General features: G+C 40.9%; 2 protein-coding genes across 3 annotated transcripts in view; one reads left to right on the plus strand and one right to left on the minus strand.

Moving 5' to 3' along the window:
* The window catches only part of LOC104956532 (ELKS/Rab6-interacting/CAST family member 1), a 92,725-nt gene extending 89,246 nt beyond the window's left edge, over positions 1-3,479 (minus strand). Inside the window, 3 exon segments of the mRNA XM_010784028.1 lie at positions 919-1,107; positions 1,224-1,995; positions 3,308-3,479. Coding sequence (XP_010782330.1) covers positions 919-1,107; positions 1,224-1,769 — 735 coding nt within the window. The 5' untranslated portion in view covers positions 1,770-1,995; positions 3,308-3,479.
* A 947-nt stretch (positions 3,480-4,426) lies between these two features.
* Positions 4,427-27,650, plus strand: part of LOC104956524 (serine/threonine-protein kinase WNK1-like) — a 34,280-nt gene continuing 11,056 nt past the window's right edge. Inside the window, exons 1-24 of one of the 2 annotated variants that reach the window (XM_010784019.1) lie at positions 4,427-4,637; positions 6,351-7,591; positions 16,148-16,320; positions 16,627-16,847; positions 18,320-18,477; positions 19,656-19,744; positions 19,829-20,048; positions 20,154-20,255; positions 20,381-20,747; positions 20,859-21,022; positions 21,246-21,329; positions 21,702-21,737; positions 22,203-22,331; positions 22,509-22,604; positions 23,439-23,512; positions 23,597-23,759; positions 23,849-23,965; positions 24,235-24,348; positions 24,459-24,507; positions 24,601-24,738; positions 24,916-25,838; positions 25,954-26,028; positions 26,145-26,264; positions 26,367-26,676. In XM_010784019.1, the coding sequence (XP_010782321.1) occupies positions 6,800-7,591; positions 16,148-16,320; positions 16,627-16,847; positions 18,320-18,477; positions 19,656-19,744; positions 19,829-20,048; positions 20,154-20,255; positions 20,381-20,747; positions 20,859-21,022; positions 21,246-21,329; positions 21,702-21,737; positions 22,203-22,331; positions 22,509-22,604; positions 23,439-23,512; positions 23,597-23,759; positions 23,849-23,965; positions 24,235-24,348; positions 24,459-24,507; positions 24,601-24,738; positions 24,916-25,838; positions 25,954-26,028; positions 26,145-26,264; positions 26,367-26,676 (4,714 nt within the window). In that variant the 5' untranslated portion in view covers positions 4,427-4,637; positions 6,351-6,799. The remainder of the gene's footprint in view (positions 4,638-6,350; positions 7,592-16,147; positions 16,321-16,626; positions 16,848-18,319; positions 18,478-19,655; positions 19,745-19,828; positions 20,049-20,153; positions 20,256-20,380; positions 20,748-20,858; positions 21,023-21,245; positions 21,330-21,701; positions 21,738-22,202; positions 22,332-22,508; positions 22,605-23,438; positions 23,513-23,596; positions 23,760-23,848; positions 23,966-24,234; positions 24,349-24,458; positions 24,508-24,600; positions 24,739-24,915; positions 25,839-25,953; positions 26,029-26,144; positions 26,265-26,366; positions 26,677-27,650) is intronic. The other variant, XM_010784020.1, reaches the window with a different exon arrangement.

Below are 27,650 nucleotides of genomic sequence, written 5' to 3' on the forward strand. Positions count from 1 at the left end.
ACCTGGGCTTTGTTCTGAATGTACTTTGTTGTAGTTATCCTACAGAGAAAAGAAAATGCACTTGACTTGGAATTAATGTACTGTATGCATTCAAAAGTGCTGAATAAATGTTTTATGGACCCATAATAGTGATTATTATTTAAGTTAAGTTTTGCCATAATCATGTCTTTTTCCATAATCAGGTAGCTGAACAACATTGGTAAAAAATGTATACATATATATATATATATATATATATATATATATATATATTCTTATACCCTATAAATCAATATCTATATTGGGTATTTAAGAATGCTACGTTTCCACAGGATATTAATCTTTTTTTGATCATTTCAACTCAATGTACCACATAACCTATGCACAACACATATAGTGAACCAAAAGACAACAATAAAATAATTGATTATGATAGTCATTGAATATCAAACAACAAAGCAGTAAAAATGAGCTGACAACAAAAGGTTATTTTAACGGCTTTGTTTCTTATTTGCTGCAGTGGTTAAACTATACAGTGGTTACTACTATACATATGCGTGGCTTTATATTTGCACTTTCACCACATTTTCATCCTGTTCACTAGATCCAGCAATTTCTAAAAACATACAGAAATGCTAATGCAGCCATTAGACCTACGGCCACTTTCATCTATTAAGCATGAGCATATAGTTGCATATAAGAGGATTAACAAGATGTACAGATCCTGCCTCTAGCTCATGTAGAGAGAGAAGACAGAGAAAAACACACTTTCACTAAAGATGACAGCCTGAATGAATAGCATTCTTCCAGTCAAACATGTTTCACCCAGACAAAGTAATGATACTATTAAGATTGATAGAAAATGACTTGATGAAAAGAGCAACAAGAGTTTTGAGACAAACATATCAGTATTTCAAATAAATGCAAGGTAACACTGACCTGTGCTTCATCTTGAATCACACGGTACTGTTCCTTCCACACAGTGATTTTAGAAACCTCATCTTTCCTGAGAGCTCGCTCCTTTTTTAATTCTGGGCTCCAGAAGGTCTTTATAGAATTCATAGAGGAGCTAAGCTTGCTCTCCTTAACTTCCACTTCTCGCCGCAGCATCTCATTCTCACGCAGTATCTGAAAAAGCAGGATAAAGGAAAAGCAGATACAAATTGTAAATGTGGTCTGTCAAACAGAGCAAATCAATATTATCAAATGCACAAATCATTGATTGAAAAAATCTGCAAACCCACTTCTTTCAGTTGGGCCTGCAGGTCCAGTATGGTGTTATCTCTAGCCTGCCTTAGAGAGTGGGGCACGGTAGAGGCCATGTGGTGGTCCCCAAAAGCTAGAGCATCCCCTGCCATCATGCCTGATGGCAGCAGAACACCGCCAGGCACTGAGGTGGAGATGTTGGGGGTGCTAGCGGCCACAACTCCACTGTTGCTGCTCCTTGACCCATATGTCACCCTCTGTCTCCCCATGGTCGTCATTGTCCCACCACTTTTTGGAATGTGATCACTTGCCAAGGCAACCTCATTGTCACTCAGGTACATTGGTCCTGAGGTTGCATACGCAGCGTTGAGGGACTGGATGTTCTCCATGGAAAGTGTCTTCCCTCCTGCCCCTCCAGGACCCCCTCCACTGCCCCCGGTGCTGTTGGTGCGACGGTGTCCCATCCGAGGGGAACGGGGAAGGCGAGGGGAACGGCCAGATCCCTGATTACCAGTACCACCTCCATCTCTTCCTCCACTATGGTTGGCGTCCCCTCTGCCAACAGAGCGGGCACTACCGTACATCTTCTGCTAAATAGAAGAATGGAGCTCACAGAGAAATGGAAATTTGACCTCCAGTGACTGTATTTATTCTTGCCAATTGTGTGGGGCTTTAACCAGTTGTCTGAATCGAAGTGGTGATTCTGCTTCAGCTGGAGGCGGTGGGCACAATATTCATCCTAAAATAGAGGTCTGAAGCTCTTTACTCATCCATCAGGAGCTGTCCAGTGTTTTAGATTCTGACACCAATCTGTGAAGAAAAAACAGTTGTTTCCTATGAATTACATGGCAATAGCATACAAGCATTTGTTTTCAATTAATAAGACAAAAATGTCTGTTAAATTGACAAAGTTATCAAAGTCCCAACAAAACCAGCCAGCCTCAAATTCTTGGCCCCTTAATCAAACAAGCCTGGGTTCGATTAGCAGGTATTATTAAAGGGGTCTCTACAATCTCCAGCACAATGTGGAATAGAACAAATTCAGCAAATTGAGAGTAAGTACAGATGGCCACTGTGTGCTTAGGTTTCACTAGATCCCCTCCTGGAGTACAGACAGTTATGTAACTGTTTACAGTCATGTCTAAGAACAAGTTATTTCAGGTGTCTTTGCTAATCAACCTATTCTATACATTACATGACATGATGTGGGACGGTTTGGGAGCCTCTGATTTTAGGTGTATCCTTAACAAAGTGTACGTTTAATGACGTTATAGCTATTGGTAAGTCATAACCCTTGTGTCAGCCTTGTTGGACTATTCAATCAATTGAATGCTAGAAGATAACACAACAACACATAAAGCAGGATTGTGTACGAAAATGTCTCCGACTACTCGGTTTCATATTTTAAAGTGAATTGCTACAGACATTTAACTGGGTAGTCTGCGTGGCCTTGCTAGCAGCTAGCGACACGTTAACATACCGGCTAACAGGAGAGGCTGACATCGGTACCGTTAACTCCTATGTATCCCTTTAATTGTGTTCCTTTGTTTAGTAAGAGCAAATAGGTGCGTATATGTTGTCGGAAGAGTAAATCTTGAAGCTACGAATCATGTTTCCAATGTGCTGACGCTGTGGATTAAAACAAGCTAGGGAGGGAAAAGGGGATTGTCCATGGTGGACATAGTAAGGGAAAAATCTTCCTGCTCATAAAACTAAATGCAAACGTAAACAAATTGTCTGCCAAATACAAAGCTAGAAACCTGACGTGATAAGTTCATTAGATACGGTGTCAAATTGTGAACATTAATCATGAATTAAGGACATATTGCACAATCCTAACGACACCGTACAGGGTCTGCTTTGGAGACACCCACATCAAACCATATCCATTTTGCTCCACATCTACTCAGCGGCTTCGTGTTTCTCCATTCAGAACTGCGAATAACTTATCTCTCTCCTTGATATTTAATCAGCTAGGAAACATCAATTGAATGTACGTTTTACACTAGCTCGTCATGACATATGAAGGCTAGTCCATCTAATCTATATGGTCAACCAGAACCTCTGTTTTTTTTCTCGCTAACACAATAGCCAGCGGTGAAAACCTCTACAAACAAACTACCTTTCTCGTTGTCCGGTGTGGTGGAGCTCAAATCAGCGCCAATAGTGAATCCTCTGACAATCGGAAATCGGTTGCAAGCCCTGTCATTATATGTTAATTATTCGATAGATGTCTATCTGATTTTCACATCGTTTTGCCAGCAGTACTAGCGGCTCAGGAGAGCCAGGGCGCCTCAGTGACGTCAAGACTCCTGTGCGCGTTCACGACAGACTTTCTCGCCACGCTTAGATTTTAAACGCGCGGTCACGAGGTTTATGGTGGATGAATAGTAACAGAACGCAGACCTACCAACATTTTGACAAATAAATGCTTTGTTTTAAATTCAACTGAAAAAAAGTAAGGATGTGGACATCGAAACATCTATTGGTCAAATCTAGAGTGCTTTAAACAATCGTTTATTATTTAGGCAACGATTAATTTGGAATGCTGTTAAGCACAATTTAGAATATGTCTTATCAACAATTAAATAATAAATAGAGAGGGGTATTATACTGTCTACAGCAGTTAGTTTTGCATTTTCTGTGAAAAAATATAAAATGGACATTACATGTATAGTCAACAAACACCGGCAGAGGGCAATGCTCACTTGTCAGAAAATTGTATTTTCGAAATGGGTGCTAGAAATGTAAAAATCTTCACTACATAAAATACATTAATGAAAATACATAATATGAATCAAAACATAAAGGCAGATTGGAATAAGAAAAATTGATTAATTGTTTATATTTATGTATTATCACATAGCATTTAATTACATGTGTTGTATATTAGATGAAGTTCACAAGGGTATTTTGTCTTCAAAAAGGGTCAGGGTTAGAAAAAACAAGAACAAAAAAATAAGTAAGCGTATTTACATTCAATACAATGTGAAATTGTGAATATTAAAAACATACTTGTTATTTCTGTATATGATTTTCATAGCATTTAGAAAAAAGGATAGCAGATATTACTTATTGGTTTTAACCTTCATTGCATTTGACTGTAATACATCATCATAAGGTATTCGGAAACATAATGTATATCATGAAGGATGAAGGTGCTTCAAAGGGATATCTGCGTGTATGTATGTTATGGTTATGAGGTCATTCTCCACTGGCGCAGGCGCTTTCGGAAAAACCCGTTTCTTCTCAATATGTAGCAACTGCGCCGCTTGTATGTAAGAGAGCCTCACAAATCGTAACTTTGATATTCACTAACTGGGTAATTGATCTACCTGACACTTAAGGAAATTTGACTTGTATGTCCCTGTACATATACAAAGACGGATTAACGCTGTGAAGACCATTTCAACGCCGATGACCGTCAGTTGTGTTGTGGATACGATACTGAGGTAGGTCGCTGTCTGCCACCCGGCACCGCTCTGTTAGCTGTATCGTTAAGGGCCAATGCTAACTGTTAGCAAAGCCAGACCCCCAACGAACAGCAAATAGCACTATGTATTGCAAACGAATTTAACGTGATATACATATGGTGTGCTCCTCTTCTACGAATAGTTACAATGACCCAGTCAGGGAGAGTATCATTTTAAAGTGCGTAGTCTAATGACAACAAACGAAGCATTAGCGTTTGTAGCTTCATATGCTAACATGAAATTGCATGGGGGCAGTCAGGAGGTGCGTCTGGCTTTTTAGGCCATCAGCAAGGCCACTCTAGCTAACGTTAGCTGACTGGCTAGCAGTGGCGCTATTTGTCAATGCAGGCTGTTCAATTTCCAACCGGCGTCTTATGTATACGAAATGTTAGTTTGTAATGTTAACCACTCAGGAATGGAAACCGGCCCTGGATATGGTAAATACATCAATATAGAGTAAACGCTATTATTAATTGCTAACGGTTACGTCAATGGCAACATCGGCTATGTGAAATGACTCTAGTGGCAGGCCAAATTGCTAACAGCGGGGCGTTAAATATTTTTAAAACAATTGACGTGAAAATAATTAATGCTTGGTTAAAGTTTCGCTGGTTAAAGATTAGCTTAAGACAGCTAACTAGCTCTATGCTAGCTATGCTTATTAGCAAGCTAACAAAGAGCCGTTGCTCCTCCTTGCTTTGTATGCTCGATGTTGCCATTTCAAGTGGATTGGTGTCACTTATAAGACGGCGAAGAGATGGGTACGTAAGACGAGGCTTACGTAAATTAATTTACCCATTTAATTAAGTGTTAACGTCATTTTTAACAGGTATCAGGATGTTAATGCTGCTAACATTACTAGGGTTGGTTCTGACACCAGGTGCTGGTAATGGCCTCAACCAAGGCAGGTTATAGATGACTAATAAGCAATTGGATTGCCAATGCACACCTGCATCTTGAAAGGACCATTATTGACGCATTACAAAATAGTCATGCTACATGCGCAAGTCTTTAGCATTTGCAGTTTAGATGATGGTATGTTTATATCGTTATGCTGATTTAAATTACTGCTTCACGTTAACGACTTTAACGATGCACTTAATATAAGTTATTCCGACAATATTCAATGACCCCGTGAGTAGCGGTACTTTCTCTTTTAGTAGGCCTACTGGAGAGGGGTTGTCAACTCTTTAATATGTACAACATTGAGACTTTAGTGTGTCATTCTAAAGGGCTGTTGGATGCATTTGGGATTCGTGCCACATTAAATACTTATACGTGCTTCTTTAAATTGTATACTCAATACAAAACGTAATGGCTTACTAAATAAATTAGTGCATTTATATAACAATTGGGCACAGCTGTAAAATACATTGACATTGCCCCTGTGAATGCAGGCATGTTCCTATGTCCTTGGGCAAGGCAGCAAATCTTATCCAAGGCGGAAAACCTATAGACAAATATATCTATGAATCAAAAGCAATTCACTAAATGATTCTTTGCATTGAACTTTGTAGTGTCTGTCAGCTGTTCTTTTGATGAAAGCAGTGTTATTAAACTTTATGTTTACAGTCAATTCTACTTGTGAATACAGTTGCTTGTCTTTTACAGGTCATGTTGTCATTTGACATAATGTTGGTTACTTTGTGAAATATTTCAGGCAACATTTTGTTTTCTTTTTTTCTCTTGCAGTGATACTGAACTGGAACGTATTCCGAGGGTTTGATCTTCCGTCCTTTGGCTACAGTAGGAAGTTTGGGGCCTGTTGTGGGCTGTGCATGTTTGTTCCTCACCAGTGATTCCTTATGCTTGATAGAAGCTGCACCCTTACAGGATGGATGGTGTGGACTTAAAGAGACTTGTGTATCAACATCAGCACTCTGTGTTCTTCTGTGGTGTTCAATCTTTTACCATTTACAAGAGGACACCTCCCATCCTATACCCCCAATCTCTGCACTATATTTATAAAGACCGTCAATAAAAAAAGACAGCTGAAGGTAGAAGTTGTAAGACTTTCTATCTTTTTTCTTTTTAAAGCTCAGACCGATATTGCTTATATAGGCCTATATGGCGGAAATGGAAGTATCCTTATTTTAATTATTCAGTTAGTGTACCCCCTTACTTATAGTGTGGGTGGTGGGATGTCGGGAAAGCTAGACGACAAAATGGTGAAGTTCCTGGTTCCCCCTCAGAAGAGTGGAAATGGCCCCAGTTCTGGTTCAGATTCGATGGTGAGTGAGGGCCGGCCAACAGAAGTGAGACGCCGGCATCACACCATGGAGCGTGATCGTTGTAACCCCGAACATCGTTTTCTGCGCCGAAGTGTCATCAGTGATTCCAATGCTACGGCATTAGCTCTCCCTTTACCTAGCAAGATCCCCATCCCTGCACCTCAACGGGTTCAGCTACGAGAAATCCCCCCACAGCGGCAACTGGCGGCTGTTGCTGCTCATTTACTGCGTGCTGAACCAAGTCCAGCTCAAAATGAGGAGACTGCTGTTAGTGGAAGAGAAGGAGTACAAGAAAAAGAAATAACCAAGGTAGATGTAGTTCCTTTGGAGCAGGAGCCTGTCATTGTACAAGATACCTGTGATGGAGAGGTGGTGGTAGCAGCCCGCTCCGCACCATGCTTAGGATCAGAATTGCCCAGACAAATAGAACCTGAAAGCACCAGTGAGGTGAAGGTACCACCTGAAGAAGAAGGGGAGGAAGAAGACAAGGAAACTGCCAAGGCACGAGCAGAGGCAGAGCAGAGAGAAGCTGAGAAGAAAGTGCAGGATGACATTGAAGAGGCAGAGACCAAAGCAGTGGGAACATCACCAGATGGACGCTTCTTAAAGTTTGATATAGAAATTGGACGGGGCTCCTTCAAGACTGTCTACAAGGGCTTGGACACTGAGACCACGGTGGAGGTTGCTTGGTGTGAACTGCAGGTAAGACATTGTATAACTTTTGTTGCTAATATTATTAATATAGTAGTTATAATAATAATCATAATCATTTATTGTGTTAATAATTTTTACTTCATACCCTTATGGCTACTGATTTCAGTTGCTCTCATTTGTGAATGTTTTTTGATTTGGTCACTTTTAGTATTGCATTTCTACTGCAATGGTTATCGTCTCCTTTTTATTCATGCTGTTAACATTCATCAAGCTTAAGCATAAGTGGCGTAGAGCCAAAACAATTTCCTTTCACACTGTTACCTGAGCTACAGCTTCTGTCATTTCCGCTGTCAGACACATGGCTAGCATTTCCTTTTTGATTGTTTCGCATCGCTTTTGTCATCAAAGGATAACTAAACTACTTCTCACTTTCCCAAATGTACTTTTTGGTGCAGCGCCGTCCATATTTAATGACATGATTGTGCTTATTATGATATAACTTCTTATGTTAAAAAGTTACAAAACTTATCAGGGCTTGTAACATTTATGTTTTTAACACTATGACCAAGTGATACATAACACTTTTATCACAGGAAATTGCTAGATTCAATGTTAGACTTTGTCTCATGGCACTAGAAGTGTTTAGAGTTTATTAAGTCATCATAACAATTTCCCATTAACAGATTTTAAAATGGCAGAGGATATTAACACAATAATTATGATGACATTAAAGTCTTCCAGAGCTGCAGAATAACCATAACAGAAGGGTAAAAGTTAACTAAGCATATTATTGTCAGAATAAGGTGAGATTTAAATATCAGTGTTAAGTAAAATATCTGATCATCAGACATCAAAAATGTAAAAAGTCAAACAAGTAACGATGACATTTAGTGTTTAACATTTCCAATTTCCAGTACTTAATGTCGAACAGTAGAAATAATTGACTTAAATTGTTATTTTTTAAACATGGAATTATTGTTATCTTATCTTTAAAATATATCTGTGGTACTATATACTTTAGTTAATCATCAAACTTGTTTCGTTATTGATAATGGATAATATCTTTAAATACACATTTTTTCATCATTAGCTTTTTCATCTCTCTGATCAATAGTTTGTGATTTTCTTAAAATTGCGTGGGGGGAAAATGTAGCCCTTGTGTCTGTCCAGTTAGATCGGCGACATGGCCCATAGCAAAGTTTGACCTCATTCACCATGTGCATGTTTGCTTTTGCTGTCACGCTTTCACCCTTTCATGAGACGCATAGGCCTTACACGGCAGAACATTCAGCCATAGCTACACAGGCACACTGGTTTCAGAACAATGTGAATATTACAGACGCACGACCCTCCCCCCTCACACAGACCAAAATGACACGCATGCTCAGTGCATTCCTGCTCTGAATGCTTGTGAATGTTAATGTTAAGTGGGTCACATTCCTGAAAGAGGAATCTCCTGTGTGAAGTGCAGCAGGCCGGCCTGCCAAGGCTTGCTCCTAGAGTGTCCGTCCACCCCCGCCCTTTTAACTTCCTCACACTTTCCGGTGTTTCAGATTTATAACCCCTTTTAAAGCAAAACTCAGTAACTATACCTATTAACCTCCATTAGTTATTATTATACTTTATGTTGAAACATTTAAACATATTTTTGGTCAACTTATTTTACAGTATCATCTTTTTGTCATTTTTTATGTCATTTTCCAACAAGAAGGCCTATGAACACTTTTTGAAACTTCTATAGTTGCTATTTCAGTATACATTTGACTTTGATGGCAAGCGAGTACATCGTTATATTTGAGGTAGATTTTAGAATGGATGTTGGACCTTATTGCATTTGATTTCTTTATTATTAAGTCGTTATCTAATGATATGAATGTCATAAGCGCTAGATTGCTAAAGATGTTTAGGTTTTTCTGTTGATAAAGCTGTGGATCGGTAAATTGACTCAACCTTGCGGGACTAATTGTTATGTTAGGGGAAAGAAGAATAGACTTCGCCCCCTTGACGTCCTGGGAAATTGAAATGATCTCCCCTCTAATATGTGTGGTTTGTATGAAAAATATTTACCTTTTTATATATATTTTTTCCTCTTTGGAGGCTTACCTACATTTTGTGCGGGACTTAGCAGTGTCCGAAACCACTTTTATCGGGGGACTTATCCAATGCAAAGAGGTGATTTGTGGGAAATAACTTTGTTTTATGCTCATAGAGGTCAATCCTAGTGCTGCTCAATTAATCGTATTTTAATCGCGATTACGATTATGGTTTGCAACGATTACGAAAACAACGTAATCAAAATAAAACGATTTTCTTTTTATTATTATTATTACTTTTTTTAATGTTTTTTTTTTTTTGAAATACAATACTTTTTTTTGGTTTTTCAGTTGAATTATACTTAAAGTTCAGGGTAATCAATTGTTAAAAACATACTGTTCAAATAGTTTTCTCTCCAATAAATGGATGTTTTCAAAGTCAATGAATAATCGCATTTAATAATCGCAATTACAATTATTGACCCAAATAATCGAGATTATGATTTTTGCCATAATCGAGCAGCCCTAGTCAATCCTGAAAGATGAAACTATAACCTGTTTCTCCGTAACGTTCATCTGTCAACTCAAGACTTTCGAGGCTAGAAACAGTTGAGCTGCACGTGAGGATCCCCTCTCACATGGTTGTTAAAGCGGTCCCATGATCACTAAGTGTTACTGTTGCATTCCAGATTCAGCTCGAGGCAATATTGAGTAAGGTGATATTAAAATACATGTTTTTTTCATAGAGTTTCAGTTTAGCTATATACTGATGTTGCCTTTACAAACATGCATATAATTAGAGCCATTTTCATTTACGAACTTTTGAAAGAAATATAAATATATAGCTATTTTCTACTCTTCTAGATTGGTGCGTGAACAATGCAATCATCACATTATAAGATTCCACTGTTTAAGAAAGAAGTAAGGGCTAATATGGTTTATTTACTTATATATTTCGTGTTGATGCCAGAATCAGGGAGGCAGAAAGTAATCAGCATTACCCATAGGCCTTACATCTATTTGTCCACTGGGAATTCAGACCCCATTTACACGGGAACGTTTGCGTTTACGCACCTTATGCGTTTTAAAAAAAAGTCTTCCGTTCACACGCATTTGATTCATTTAACGTGTCCGTTCACACGAAACCGCTGGAAACGCTGTAGTACATATGCCGGGCCTGTAAGTGGCGTTGCTGCCGCCACAAAATACACCAAAAGCAGCGAAGAAGACCCCGGAGCATGGTTGCCATGGTTGCCCTTCTGTTTATTCTCCGCGGTGGGCGGCGTGTTCTCCTGCTGTATATCTCTCAGGTAGTCCACCAGCAGATGAAAAACACCCACCTCTCTGCCTCTTCCAAGGGACGAGGGAACCGGGCGGCAAAGTTTCCATTAAAAAAAAATGTCCGCCGGTCAACATGTTCGTTAAAGTTGAAATCTTCCGTACAAAATTAGAAAAGTGCCAGTCAGAGGTCTTATTTGTTATTCATTGAGCTTTAAAACAAATTTATAACGACTCTGTATAATAATATAAGAATAATAAACGGAGCCTCTCTTTTCCTCCCCCTCTTCTGACAGCCCAGCAGCTAATCTCTGAGCAGGAGACGTGGGGAGAGGGAGGCGGGGCTATTTCATCGTTATCAGAAAATGATCGTATAGAGGCGTACAGACGGATCCATTTTACCCCCCATTGTTCCGTTTGCAGATCTATCCACCTTGGGACCCGTTATCGTTTGCGGGGTCCGTTTCTATCGTTTTGTCACGTCCTAGTGTAAACGAAAGGGCTATACGCAAGAGAAACTGCGGAAACAACCCGTTTTGTCCTTGTGTAAACGGGGTCTCAGTGTCAGCTGGAAGCAACAGCCGCACCTTTGCTTCTATGCTAATGGACCAAGTCTAAGAGGTTTTCCTTCATAGGACACTCTAACTTCATTGTCATCCCTAGTTTTACAGTTTTTCATTTTAATTAATTAATTAGTTTTCAGGAACCATGGGGGCCTACAAAATAAATATGCCACGATTCTCGATACCCACATTGCTGTAAAAAGATCTTGAAACAACTATTTATTCAAGCTATCACCAAAAACAACAGTATGCAAATAATAGAATATAGCTTGATGCATCCTTATGAAACTCAATGCAACCATGCAATTGTTAAATACACTGTTATCTTAGTTATTTACCAAAAAGCACTGCGGTGCCACCAGCTGTGAAAAGCCAAAGTTCACTAGCTCTCCTCCTGCAAAATTCAACATGGACTGTGGTTTAAAAAGTTGTTCCAGTTGTTTACTCTCTATTCTCAATATATAACCATAAGTGGAAATGAGGTACCAAATGTCATCAGTGTCACAAGAGCTTCAGTAGTAAAACAATATTTAACCATAAAAGTGTTGGACTGATTTACCAATGAACCCACTTTGCCTTCCCTAAAGCTATGCCTCAATCATAGCTTAAAGCTCTACTGTGTAAAGTTTGAATAAAATGGCCCTGGCCTATTCAGTCTTGAAGGCCATCTGTCCACAATTGTCTTAGGCGTCAACCCTTCTCAACCACCCATGAACCCACACAGTTTTTTCAAATCTCACGTTGCAGGCATGTTTGAACAAAAAGTAGGTCACCACAGAGAGGAAGTCGAGGGAAAAAAGGAATTCATTTAAGAGCCTCCCCTTTCTTGCTCACTCATCCATTTTCAACCATGTCATCTTCCACTGGCTGCCTCCCAACCTCCCTCCCCCCCAATACTGGCTAAAGCCAAATGCAGAATGATATGGTAAAAATGCAGGCATCCTTTAGAAGCTATGGGAGGGGACGGATGGCATCCGCTAAGAGTGACACGCTTTACAGATGTCATTTAAAATAGTGACTCTTTTTGTGATAACGCAACATGGTTAGAAATCTAAAGTTTACCATAAACTATGGAATATTAATTGTTTATTTATAGAAACACATTTGAGAAATCTAATGTTCTATACATATTTGATTACAATCCACATATTCATGATCTATACATGAACTAGTGTGCATTTTTGCCAGACAAACAGTCTGAAGCATCTTGCTTGAAAAAAGTATGCATTTATTGCAGCGTCTGTTTACCACAAATCACCAAAATCACACATAGCCTTTGTTTTTATTTGAAATGGATAACTTGTTTTATTTTCTGCCAGTCAAATCAGATGAGGAGTCATACTGGCAGATTGTGAAATGGCCTGGATGCATCATCTGCTGACAGTTTGACTGACACTCACGGTGATCTCTGATCTTATTGTATTGTGTGTGTGTCATGGGAACACTGGGAACCTCTGTCCACAGTCATACTGCGCATTATGTGATAAGTAACTCACATTTAGGGTGGGACTGTTTAACATAGCTTCATGGCTTTCAGGGCCATCAGCCTTAACCATGATTTCAGCTGATGTTACCCAAAGAGCTTCATGTAGCCCTCAGCATAAACCTCAAAGCTGACTTCAGAGCAGAGACCTGACAGAGCCAACCCGTGGCATGATCACAGGCTTTTTTTCACAGTCTATTTTAGGATTGCTGGGTTATTTATGAAGGCCTTTGCCTGGAAGCAGTATGTTCTGCTGTGCATTGGTTGTACTGTAGTTATCTGGCATTGGATGTGTTTCACGTTAGCTGGATATGTGCAGGTTGTTCAGAAATAGGGTTGGCAATTATGATTGTTTAATTATGTTTTAAGTCTGATAAATCTTCCATCTTCCACTGTAATGCAAAAACACTAAACAAAAGGTCAAACAAAAAAGGAAGTTATTTCTTTTGTTTGTTGTTATTCAAATGTACTCAGAATTGTTTATTAAGAGAATGTTTATATCTTCACAAAACACCATATTGCACTATGGCCCTTCCCTAGGTGTTATTCTGTGCCATATAGTTGGACCTTAACTCGGGAAGGGCAATACATCAAAGTTGACTTATTGCTGAACTGAATTTAGATAAGTGTTCTGCTGACTCTGCATAGATGGTTGAAAACAAAGTGTTGACTAGTTGGATTAAGAAGATTTTTCTTTTTCAGATTTTAAGTGTTTGAAAAGCAATTCTGCATCATTTTCACACTCATGTTACTTTTGTGACTGTGTATTTACACACACATTTGCGCTATGATATAGTTTCTATTCCCTCTTCCTCGGGCTTTTCAAAGACGCCACAAGGGCAGTATTTCACAGCTGTGAGTTATGATATTCAGGCAGTGGTGGTAACACAGCTATTTAGTGAGCTGACTCATGCCCACTCTGTGATTCAACTGCAGCTGCTAGTGTCCTCTGAGTGCCGGCCAGGTTAGGTTTCCTAATATATAGACATTTAAAGCCTCTCCCTCGAAATGGTATGTAGAATATGAGGACACTGTCCACTGTTGGAAAATATGGATAACAAATCTGTGAAAGCACCTTAAAGGTTTTAAAGTAATTCTTTAAGGCCAATTGTTGGGTTTTCTGCTGATTGTCAGACTCCTGTCAGTCAGGAAAACGTAGCCCAAACATTATTATGCCCTTTGCTTTATTGGACATCTGATATGCAATGCATCAAAGTTCTCTTGCCGAACAAAAACAAAAGCTGCAATCTAACTGTAACAGTCCAACAAGACACACATACTTATCTTACATTTCAGTATCTGTGGTTCTACCAAAAGTAATTTTAAAGTAAAAAAAAGCCTGGTGGATATTTGGCTTTTCAGAACAGGTTTGTGGATGTACCTAAGTCTACCGTGCACAGTCAGTGACATTAAAAGCAGGACATGGTACTGGCCAAAGAACTCTATCAAGTGACAATCAAGGATTGTGATGTGTTTCTTATGATAGCAAGATCATAAATTCCTGGAGAGTTTTTACAGGCCCTCGGTCATGCATACTTGCATGTTGTAAGAGAGCTTTGTAACTAGTTTGTCCTGCATTATGCTAAATAATGAATGGAAAAATGTTAGATAGGCAGTGTGAATGAAACATCTGTTTTTATTCTATTTGCAGAAGCTAAATTAGATGTCAGTTAAGCATGACAATGTGTTGTCCCTCACCAGCTCTTTCCTGGCATTAGTCCGTTTCGGTGTCCTCCCGCTGCTCCTAAGAGTTAACCCTTTCTTATTGTTTCTGCTCTATATTGCCACGAGACATTGAAAATAATCAACCTCAAATCTCCAAAATACCTTCAACAGACGCTGCTTCAGTTCTATCTTTTGCTGACACACAAAGTCTAATCCTCACTGCCCACTCACATACAGTACGGGCTGATTTCCTGGACAGCCTGGCTTATGGCCAGATCCCTGAGGGTTTAGAAGGAGGTCTTTGGTTTCACTAGGCCTGTATAACTGGCCTGGGCTTGCTGCTCTATAGTCATGCATGCTGTTAGTGTAGGCCATGCCAGGAATTACTAATGCAAGTTGAGAAGGGTGGTTGTACACATTCCAGAAAGTTTTGTTAATATGCAGAGCCTTTCAAACACTGATTATTGCCCACCTTATCTATGCATAGGTCAGTTTATGGTATGATCAATTCTGTTGGGCAACAACACTATCAGCGTTGCATATTTTATGCCATGATTCATTGACAAACCCGCCAGCTGCCAGACATTTGTTGACTCATCATGTATAGCTTTGTTTATAATACAGGCTGTGAGCGCACCATTAGCCTCATACTAGATAGTGATACAGTTGGTATCTAAAGTGCTGGGCCTTATATCAATGAAAAGATTAATTGTAGTCATTCGTACTTAATAATGAATAATGAAATAACAGTCAGACCAAGCCAGAAATGACCTCACAATCATTCATCAGTTTACTTGTATTATAATGCTGTGATGAATATTTCCTGTAAAAATTCAAGCTGGTGGGTTTCCACATCTTACCACAATAACGCAATTTTAATGTGTAGGGTGATTTTCTTCTGATTAGAATTATTCTTTATTTGTCATGTATTATACCAAGTAACCTATGCAAACCTGCTTCCGATTGATGTAAACCAATTGAGATGAGTTTAGCTTGTGTTGAACAGTAAAACCATTTTTAATGAGCAGAGTTTTGGTTCAACAGGCCTGGTTTATTGTTTCGGATTATGACCTGTACTGTTTTAACCTTCTCTCGTTCTCAGTCATGCTGTAGCTCTTTTTATCATTTTGGTTATCTTGGTGTTCAGGACAAAGCTAGACACAATTAATTTGGTTCAACGTAGTCTGCTAGAGAAACAGGACCACTTCCCTACACCCCCAACTATAGGATTTTCTACTTCTGCAGTTTTGTGGGTGTAGAAGGAAATCTTAATGGCACCACCTTTTTAGGTTAGATTTGTAAAGGCCTTTTATTTACTTTGAGGCCTATAGATTTCCTGTTAGATGTTCAAACCTGAAACATCAAGTTGATCTAGATTTGAAAATGATTTCTCATGAACAAGCTCATTCTGATGCTACCTTAGTTAGAACAGAAATATTGTATTGTATTGATAGTCTTCATCGTGCCATGACATTTGCACATAAATGTTTTTGTCATTAATGCATTTGTTAAAAAAGTGACATCAGTCAGACATCAGTAAATAATGTCTTTATCTTATAGCTATTATCTTTGTCTCCTGCAGGATCGCAAGCTTTCAAAGACGGAGAGGCAGCGCTTTAAGGAGGAAGCGGGGATGTTGAAGGGACTACAGCATCCCAACATTGTCCGTTTTTACGACTCCTGGGAGGGACCCTCGAAAGGCAGGAAGTGCATTGTACTGGTCACTGAACTCATGACTTCTGGCACACTCAAAACGTGAGTCTCAGAGTACCTGGAGCCAGCAAACACATTAATACAGACCTCGTATATACATTAAACATGAGTGCTTTTCCATTTCGATACAAATGATCATCCTAACTATTATAAATATTCTGACCATTTGTCTAATATGTTAGAAAACCAAATATTTTACAGTAATCTATTATCGTTTTATAAGATGTCAATCAATATCTAATGTAGTGCTTTTTTGAAAGAATGTTACAGAAAATACTACATTTGCTAGCTTTATAAGTTCTGTTCTCCTCAGAGGATTTATGAAAGTTATGATCTATTCCCTTGTAGATATCTGAAGCGGTTCAAGGTGATGAAAATTAAAGTGCTGCGGAGCTGGTGTAGACAAATCCTCAAGGGCCTCCACTTCCTTCATACTCGGGCTCCCCCCATCATCCACAGGGACCTCAAGTGCGACAATATTTTCATCACAGGCCCAACAGGATCCGTCAAGATTGGAGACTTGGGACTGGCCACTCTAAAGCGCGCATCATTTGCTAAGAGTGTTATAGGTACGAATACAAAGTAATTTCTTTACTCTGGTACCTGTCCTGTTGTGGGACTTTTCTAAGTTGATATAATGTTTGTATTGAAAATGATGTTTAAAATGGGTATTTCCCCGTGTCGTGTTTTCCTGACGATGTGGTTCAAAAACAGACCACAAGGTTTCAGCTGCCTCTCAAACCACAGCTCAAATGGAGGCCAAACTCAAAAGGCTTTCTCTCTTGAAACCCAAACAGTGACTATCAAGTTTGGTCATGTACAGAATATATTTGTTCTATGTTTCTCCAAAAAAAGAGAGTTTTTTTTCCAGGCACCTACTGAATGTAACCTGGCCAAGGCTAAAGGTATGGCCTTTGCTTCTGTCTTAGACTGGTCTTTGTTCTGTGGTTTGGAAAGATGTGGTCTGTTTGCCAGTTATACCTTATAATGTTTAACTTCTCTTTCTATGGCTTTGCCTCAACAGGTTTTTTTTCTAGTGTTTGTCCCTTACTGTCTTTTAAAATTATTGCAGGGCAGCATAATCTTTTTGATCCTTCTTTGTGTCCAGGGAACTCTCCCTACTTTCTGTCTATATATTTTTTATTTTATTTTTATTTCACATTCTTGGGTATGTTCTTAAAATGTAGGCTCTAGCCTCAGCTGTGCCCCATTCTGCTGTTTGGAATAGGGTACTGCTGGTCATTGAGTAAGTATGAACTTTTGTGGGCTGGTAAGTGTGACAGTGTGCTGTAACACACATCAATATCAAAACTATTACATTTAAATAAACCGTTTTTCTGTGTAAGACCTGATTTAAATGTAAAAGGATCTATTAATAAAACAAGGCCAATGTGCAAAGACACACTGCTGAGCACCGTAACTAGCTATGGGATTTGCTTCTCTCAGCCTTCACCATAACAGTTTCCTCCTGCAGGTGAGGAAGACACGGTAAGTCACACTTCGAAAGGTGAGTGTAATATAAAAGGAACATGTGGTTGTAAGGTAAGGTCTTGACAAAAGTTATTTCCACAGCTAGTCATATTTCTCTCACAGAGATCATTGGCATTCTATTGAATAAATTACACAGTATTTTGTCCTAGGTATTGTTCTTTTGGACATTGCAAACAACATTAATTTGGGCTAACTAGTGTGTTCCGCACATTGGCGACCTCAGTCACATTCTTACATCCCAACATGTTATGGTCTTACACAGACAAACACGTGCTTTCTTCTCTGCAGTCTAACTGAGCCCAGCCTCTCCCTCCTTTTTTGTTTTCTTTCTCTTTTTTGCTTTCCTCCCCCTTTTTATTTTATTTTTTCTCTCTTCCAACTTTCATCTCACAGGTTCTACTCCATGAGATATCAACAGGATGGTCACTCCTCTCATCCTGCTCTTCCTCAACCCCTCACGGGTTAGGGGAGCAGAGTGGCAATGGGTTGTGAGAAGCCCACTCAATCAGTAAGGAAGTTCGAGAGTTCTGAATAGTTGTTTTGATTTAAGGTACCCCTGAGTTCATGGCGCCTGAGATGTATGAGGAGAAGTACGACGAGTCAGTGGATGTGTATGCCTTTGGAATGTGCATGCTGGAGATGGCCACCTCAGAGTACCCTTACTCAGAGTGCCAGAACGCAGCACAGATCTACCGCAGAGTTACCAGCGTAAGTCTTCTTTTCAACCTTCCATGTCAACCCTCTGCCCTGCCCTCACCTCTCCCTTTGTGCCGAGAAGGCTAATGTCCCATTTGGAATGATTTTAAATGACCACAGACGCCTCTTTATCAAGCTTACATTACGTTTATATCCTCTACAATTGTTTTTCATTCCTTAAATTCAGTTTGTTCTTGTATATGATAGTTTATTTCTTTCTTTGTCCTTTTTACTGAATCATGGTGTATGCTGGTTAAGCACGTAGACTGAGACGTAGATGATTAAAGGCTGAACCAGCAGAATTCCTGCTAACAGTTAATGGTTCAGTCTTGTTATGATGACAGAGGGGCAGCAAATCTCAAAACAAACATGCTTTTTGGTCTTATTCATACACTTCATACTGACTTAGTCACTGACAAGTCACTAATATGATTCATACTCAATAACTAGTGCCTCACCGATTTAAAAAAAACTTTAACCTGTTCCAAGTTAGTGTACAAAATGCTCCTTGAAATCCATACCTATACCTTAACTGAAAGTATACTGAAGTGATTGCCTCATGAACCTACAAAGGAGCCTTTTTTATTTTCCCCACTGAAAACGATTGAGTTCTTCCGCTCTTTTGGTGACCCATAAATTGCTCGTATTGCAGAGCATCCAACACGGTTGACTCAGATGAGAAAAACAAAGAGCTATTGTGGTGTTGAGCCTACACTTGGGTAGTGTCACATGCTCTAGCTTTACAGTAGTATTCCTTGGGGACATGAGCTCCTGTTTTTCCTGTTTTGATATTAAGCTCATCTGTTCAGCCAGTCCTCCATTTTCCTGTAGCACCATGTAGTTTCCTGTTGCTATTGGTTCAATACATCACCTCTCATTGACTGTCCTTTTATGAGTTATGCCATCCTTTCCCCACACAATCTGAATGTAGTTAATACCATCCTATAGAAAGCATGCCATCCTTAACACATTATTTGACATTAGTTTTTTTAAAAGCAACCCCTTCCACTTCATTCAATGGCCTTTTGACATTCATTTATAAGTTATACGTTTTATAAGAAAAGAAGGTTTCTAATTCCCAGTCCTCTGAGAGATGAGAGCCTCTGAGCTGTAAAGGAGATAAAGGTCATAAGAAAAAGATCATATGAGAAGAAGAACCATTCTCATTCAGGGTTCTGTGCTTCCTATAGGGGGTGAAGCCAGGCAGCTTCGACAAGGTGGCCATTCCTGAAGTGAAGGAGATCATCGAGGGATGCATTCGCCAGAACAAGGACGAGAGGTCTGTATCTTCAGAGCATGTAACAGGAAGTCTAGCTCTCCAGGAAAACATATCTTTGCTCACGGTTTGTCTCCCTCTATTAAGGTATTCAATCAAGGACCTCCTGAACCATGCCTTCTTCCAGGAGGACACGGGGGTGCGTGTGGAATTGGCAGAAGAAGATGATGGAGAGATGGAGCTTATAAAGCTGTGGCTAAGAATTGAGGATGTAAAGAAACTCAAGGGGAAGTACAAAGATAACGAGGCCATTGAGTTTTCTTTCGACCTCCTCAAAGACGTCCCAGAGGATGTGGCTCAGGAAATGGTGAATTTAACTTTGAAAAAGTTTAATCAGTCTTTTAAAAATGGGGTTTTAATATAATTTGTTTAAATGTTTAATGCCTAATTGTATGTCATGTCTTTGATGTAGGTTGAGTCTGGTTATGTGTGCGAAGGTGACCACAAGACCATTGCGAAGGCCATAAAGGACAGGTCGTCTCTAATCAGTCGCAAGAGAGCACAGCGGCAGCAGGTGTGTAAATGCTCACTATATAGTGCATTTAAAATGTTAATTATGTATATTTGATCCTGTTTATATGTTGTCAATTGGGGTTCTCTTAAGGCGTTTTAAAACATTTGCCACTGAATGTCTTGCAGGTCAGAGAAAATCAGGAGAAGAGAAGGATAGAGGAAGAGCAGCAGGGTCAGTTACCCCCTGCTCAGCCACCAGCCCAACTGCCAACAGAGGTGCCTCAGTCCCAGCCCGTGCCCCAGCCCGCTCCCTATGTCTCTCCACAACCAAACCCACAGATGGCCCCCCAACCTGCATCTCAGCAGAGCCTTCAGAGCTCCAACTATATCACTCCTCAATCCACCCAACTGGCCGGCATGGCGCAGGGTGTCCCTTTCATCCCCCAGTCAACGGGACAAGTCCCAGTTCATGTTCAGAGTGTGACCTCCATCCAGCCGGAGTCAGAGGAGCCTGAGGCGGACCAACACCATCAACTACAGCACACTGGAGGAGGTGAGTCTCAAAGACGATCAGATAACCCTGAAGCCACAATGATAAAACGTTTTCATTTTTAAAGGTTAGTGAATATTTTCATAAATGAACCTTCTTGTCCACCTCTCACAGCCGTTCACATGGGAGACAGACTGTCCGGTTCCACCGTCCCCCCTGAGATCCAGCCCCCTCAGTCTGGAATATCCTACAGCAGCCCTCCCAGTCAGCATCTTCAGCCCCAGGTGTCACACCAACAGACACAAAATGACCAAACGCTTCAGCAGCCATTGTCAGTGGTGAGTCTAGCTAAGGAAAAAAACCAGACATCATGTTTGTCTGTTGAAGAGAATTAGATAATGTGCCTCTCAGAATGAAGTATACATTCTAATCCTGTGTCTAACCTAATGGGCTCTTTATGTTTATACTTTTCAGCTTACATTTTCCCCTCCAGCTACACGTTTTTCGTCTTGGATTTAGCTTATTTATCTTTACCACGTTGTTTTCTCTGTGTGACTTCAGGTTCAAACCCAGATGCCAGTGGTCCACCCTGAAGTTGTTCCTGTGGTTCCCGGCAGCCAGTCGGTTGCCGTGGCTCCTCAGCAGGTAAATGTTGAACTGCATGTCTTTAAAGTGGAACTTCACGCCAACAAGCTTTGTTTTAATGACCCCTGGCTAAAAGTTTCAAATCTGTTGCAACTAACAACAAACATATTGTACATGTCAGGCTGTACTGAACGCTCCCTGAGTACACTTGTATATCACTGCAGCCGGTGCACTTCAACCTCTCAAGGTCAGCAAAGCACTTCAGAGGCTGTTTAGACCTTTTTAAAGCTTATATTCTCTGTTTTCTTTAATTGAAAGCAGGTCTGTTCTGAATCCCCGGTTTTTCAGACTCATGTTTTTTTTCCCCCCGTAGTTTTCTTTTTATTCTCCAGTTTTCCACTCTTACCCTGTGTTATGTTTTGTTTCTTATAGTACGGAGTTTACTACCAACCATCGCTTCCCCCTCAGGTAGATGAAATGTTCCATGTCTCTGTTCCTTGGTAATACACCCAAAGCCTTTCTGAGGGAAATAAAAAAACATATTGTCTATATTTTCACAGGTGTTTGGTTAGTTTTGACTTACTTGTAGTAGGCATTTCCAAACAGAATGTATATTATCCAAACACAAATGTTATCTTAGCTAACGAAAAGGGGAACAGTCATGTACATGCTTCTAAAAACACGGGAGGGTTCTCAATGTTCACTGAGGAATATCTTGACAGGCCACACTGTAAAATAGATCAATGTTCTGCAGCTATGTTGACAAACAGGTAAGTGTGGGTTTGGAATAGAGCCAAAGAGTCAACCTCTGTAAAAGGTTCAGGTTTAGTAACCAAGATTTCTACAATGAAAGTAGGTCAGCTTTTATCACAACATCAGGACACTTTGATTTTATTCTTGTTTCTGACTTCTTTTCCCTTTTACTTTTAATAGATTCCGACCCAACAAGTGGTGATACCCCCATCTTCTCAGACACCCTCACCCCAACAGCAGCAGCAGCCAGAAAGCAGCGCTACTCTCCTGAGCTCCACTCTACCACAGGCTGGAGCTCAGCAGCTACAGGTGACACACACCTCCCATGCTCAAGCTAAGCATTTATCAAACCCTGACATATCGCTTTATGTTTGCATTTTTTCTAAATCTTTTTTTTTCTTTTCTCTGGACACTCAACTCTCATTACCATGGTTGTCCCCTTGTTTCTTCCCCTCTGCATGCTGCTCATTCCTGCATGACTTTTAGTCTTGGGCCAATGATCCAAGTCCTATCCTGTCACCTCCACTCAACGCAGAGCACCTTTACTTCCTCTATCAGGCCTCTTGCCTCTCTGTTCTGCAGGTACTCAGAGCAAAACAACAGAAGTTGTGTGGGTGGGTGTATGTGGGTCAGGTGTGAAGTATTTGGTTCCTGTTCTGTAAAATGTGTACATTTATCCTTCAAAAGACTACATAGAATTTAATTATAGAGAAAAAAAACACATAATCCTTGTCACTTTTATTATAGAGAACCAACATATGATTAACTTTTTTCAACCCACATCTACAAGACCCCAGACCACAATTTCTACTCAAAAGTGAAAAACATGGAATAGTGTTGGGAATTCGCCAAAACATTTTCACATCATTCTGTTCTAAAAACAGCTCAAAGGTTGTTTTTGAAGCTATAAATCCTCCAAGAAATCAGTAACCCCAGTAGATGTGTCTGCCTGTAATAAATATTAGACATTGTATCACAGAAAGCGCAGTATTTGAATGACCTACAGGGCTGGAGTAGTAATTAATAGAACAGCAGTACCTTGTTTAAATGTTATTAATATCCATATAAGCACAGCAGAGAAAAGTTGCCACATTCTGAAGGAAATGAAAACTCCATTACACAGCAATATTTACACAGTGCCTGAGAGCTGAATAATGGCGTCACTTGTTGTACCCAGACACGTTTCATCCGGTTCAACTGCTCCACCTCGTGGATGGTCTGGTTTCCATAATCCCCTTCATGTGGATAGTTTATCACCATAAATAACCAAAATAACAATGGAATGAATTTCAATTATTTAAAAATGATCATGGGTTTATGGTCCTAAAAATAGAGTAATGCACAAGCAATGGGACTTGTGTGGATATTTGCTTTTGACATGAAGTGTTTGATTAATAACAGTCTTCTGTGTTTCAGGCCCCTGTGAGTGTTGCTCAGCCAGCCCCAGTGGAGCCAGGGTCCTCTGCTCTGGTGCCTCCATCTGTAGAAAGGTGAGGAGAATGTTATTGTCAAAGGTTTCCCCAGCACCGCACATTGTGTCTGTTCTCTCTCTAACAGATCCATTTCTCCTTCAGTTGCCTTTCGGATGCAGCTTCAGGTCTTAGTGACGGCAATGAGGGAGGCTCTACATCAGGAGGCCGCCATGAGGGCCGCTCACTGAAGCGTCACCAGCGGCGATCAGTACGCAGCCGCTCCCGCCATGAGAAGACTGGGAAGGCCAAGCTCAATGTTCTCAGTGTATGTATCTGAACTGATGAGTTCATTTAAATCCTGTCTTATGGTCTTTGTCATTCAAACTGTTTTTAACCTGGACAAATGTTTTGCAGATCTCAAATGTGGGAGACAGAGTAGCTGAGTGCCAGCTGGAAACACACAACAGAAAGATGGTGACCTTTAAATTCGACCTTGATGGTGATAACCCGGAGGAGATTGCACAGATCATGGTAGACAAAACATTTTAACTTTCAGATTGTGTTTGTTACAATAAATATATTATCTAAAATTGTAAAACCCATTAGATAGAGTATGCCTTGAATTTGTAACTGAGAAAGAAAATCCACTCTGAACAGAAAGCTAGTGAAAAAGGACACATACAACTAATGTTAAATATTTACTACATCAACTAACACATTTTACACACATTTTTGAAATGTTCTCTCCGTATATGTAGTTTTGGTGATTTTATTTGAACTTCTTTTGCTTTTTGTTTCAGGTTGAGAGTGAATTTATTTTGGAGAATGAGCGGGAGTCCTTCATTGAGCAGGTCCGTGAAGTCATAGAAATGGCCGATGAGAAAGGAGAGGGCATGAAGGACGGCTTCCCTCAGGTATTTCTTTACTTCACATCACCTTGTTAGCCAAATATACATTTTGAGGAATTTAAAATGTAATCCTGCTGAACCTGACAATTGAAATGTATGCTTTTATCTCTTTGCAGATGATTGATCTCCAAAAACAGCCAGAGCTGTCTATCCCTATGCTGCCAGGTAAACTCCATTGAGCCAGAAATACTGTCATTATTTCTTTTAATGAAGTCCAACTCCTGTCTTACAATCTTCCTCTCTTTAAATTCCTCTCAGGCATTTCCCCCATGACTACAGCGCAGGTGGTGCATTCGGCAGGTCGGAGGTTCATAGTCAGCCCAGTGCCCGAGTCTCGTCTTAGAGAACAGTTTTTTGGCGGTACTTCGTTTAATAACTCCTTTGGAGATGAACCAGGTGAGAGAAAGCTCATTCTCTGTAGAATCAACTGTAAAATGTTTGAAACTGCATGAAAATACTGATTAAAAGTTTTTAAAAAAAAGGCGCTGTTAGTGTTATACCCTAACTGAAAACAAAACCTTGGCAGATACATGTTTTTGAAAAATATGAATATACTTGACATTTCTTTTCTAGCTCCCTCTCTGCCACTGGGCCTGTCTCTGTCCGCTCCTTCTGGGACTTTGCAGCAGGCTTTCAGTATAATGAAGCAGGCTCGTCTGGAGAGAGGCAGCACCCTGGATCCCTCTGAGCAGGAAGCAGGCCCTGTCCCGGCCCCTGAGGCAGGACCCGGCCCCCACTCTAACACTAGCCTCGCTCCTTCAGAGGCTGTAGCTCTGCCTCTGAAATCCACTGCAACATCCTCACCATCCCCCCCAACTGGGAGGGTTTCCCCTCCACCTGCAGTCACTCAGTCCCAAAGCCCCACCCCCGTCACCACTGATCCCAGTCCCCCTGCTCAGTCAGCCCATGAAGCAGCCCCCCCACAGCTTCCATCAGCTGCCAATATCCCCCCCACAGCATCCAGCGTCTCCCCTTCATCAGTGCAGACCTCCGTCCCTGCAGGCCCCGGGCCCCCGCCTATCGCCAGTGTTTCATCCAGTAGTCCTGTCTCTGTCCCTGCTTCAGAGCAGCAGCCTTTTAACGGCACTGCATCGTCCTCCCAGCCTGTGAATTCGTCCATCCCTGCATCACAGTGTCAGCCCGTCCCCGTTTCTGCTCAGCCCACTCCCCCCACCCCGGTGCCTGGTCCAGCTCAGCCCGGGGAGCCAGAGGGAGCTGATCTCCAGAACAAAACGGCTGGCAGAGATGATATCCAGGCGCTGGATAAAAAGCTCCGGTCCCTCTTCAAAGATCAGAGCTCTGCGTCAGTGGATCAGAACACCGGCACCTCTTCTCCTCCCACTGGGACTGCTTCCCCTCCCCCCGGCGCCGCCCTGGTGCCCCCTTCAAACCTCCCCCTCTCCTCTGGAGGGCAGAGTGTCCTGGGCCTGACCACCACCTCGGGACAGGGTATTACTCCAGCAGGACAGACACCTCTAACTAAGTCAAGGGCACATGTAAGTAAAAACTGCAGCATACAAGAATGTATCTAAAATGCTGCTTATTGCAACAACAACAACAACAACAACAACAAACAGTTTGACTCATTTCCTTTTTTGTTTTATTTGAAAGACTTTACCTACTGGTTTTGACCAAGCTGCTACACCTCCATCTGAACTTGTACCTCCATTTCCTGGACCAAATCAGGTAAAGTTACATTTGTTTCATTTACACTACCTGTTCTACTCTCAGGCTTTTGTAGTGTAGATGTGCATATGCAATACTTAGAGGGTCCCTTATACCCCGTTTGTTTGTCTCCACAGTCTCAGAAACCCCTGGGTAATTTAGAAGCCCAGTTAAGGAGAGCTCTGAGCCCGGAGACCGTTCAGGGAGGCAGCAGAGCGCAGTCTCCAGCAGCAGCTTTCACTCTGGGGCGCTTCCAGGTACGTTTCAGTCACGGCTTTAAAAGTATCTGGTCAGTTCAGTTTAAAACAGATAAACCTTGTGCTCGGTATACTCAAATGTTTCCCTCTCCTCTTCTCCAGGTGTCTGTTGCTACTGGTGGTTCGTCCAGCATTGTTTCCTCTTCTTCCCTCACGCCGTCCTCTACCTCTTCCTCTTCTTCTTCCTCTTCTTCTTCCTCTTCCTCCCCCTCTAGTCCAGAAAATACCCTCCACCGGTCATCCGCTCTGTCCAGAGGGGTTTGTGAAATTGACTCTGGAAATCGAGCCTCTCCTCTCTCCGCTGACTCTGCCAGTCAGCCCACTACCATTGGCCGCTTCCAGGTGTCGACAAGCACCAACGCCACGACTGGGACAACCACTGGCTCCAAAGTGGGACGTTTTTCAGTCTCAGGTACATACCAGGTTCAAATTCAGCTAGCTTTGATACAGGGTAGCCAACACGGTGCCCGCGCGTGTTCTAAAGATAGCACTAGTCCCAATGCCCCCGGACCCCCTTAGAGCAGGGGTTCCCAACCTTTTTCCCCGAGAGCCCCCCCAAATTACTCCTGTTGGAAGTTGCGCCCCCCCTCCCCACACACACAAGGGACAGACAAGCCAACAGTGGTAATTAAAGTTTCAAAGTCTCAAAATGCTACAACTACTGTCACAAACTGGATGAATGTGAAGTATTTTGTTAAAGGAGGATGAAAGCGTAATTAAGGAGCACTATTGGAGTGACTTGATGGTTATTGGACTCAGGATTCATTCATTTGGATTCACGCTGTATGAAGAAATTAAAGGACGGCACAAGTGGAAACAATTCACAAAGGGATTAAACTGTTTAAAACACGTGCTCAAAGTAAGCCGGGTTTTGCCGATGTGTTTCTGTGGATTCAAAAGTCGTAAATAATCTACAAAATGGAAGAGACCGATCTGATCGGAGCAACTGTGACAAATAATCTGAAACCGGCATGGACAATGACTGTTTTAAAAATGTGCTTATCCAGACAAGCCTGGTTTGGACACCTTATGCCCAGAAGAAACATTTCTATTAAATTATTATTATTTATTATAGAAAAAATTATGCATTTCTGTCTTTTTATGCCTTTATTAGCTACTAACTTGAATTTGTATTCAAATTAATCAATTATATTGTGTACTTTATTGTCATGTAGAGACAAGGCTTTTAGCGACGATCATGTATTGTGTTACAATTATATGTTCAAATAAAAAAAGATTTAGGCCTCAAATCATCTGAGGCCTGGCGCCCCCCCCAGGTTGGGAACCACTGCCCTAGAGGATGTGAGGTCCACCCCCAAATAAAGCAGGTTAAAATAATTAGATTGCATACATTTTCTTTTAGTAAACACTGAAACGGGTCCCACA

This window comes from Notothenia coriiceps, unplaced genomic scaffold (assembly GCF_000735185.1).
Source record: "Notothenia coriiceps isolate Sejong01 unplaced genomic scaffold, NC01 NC01_scaffold00026098, whole genome shotgun sequence".
NCBI classification, from domain to species: Eukaryota; Metazoa; Chordata; class Actinopteri; order Perciformes; family Nototheniidae; genus Notothenia; species Notothenia coriiceps.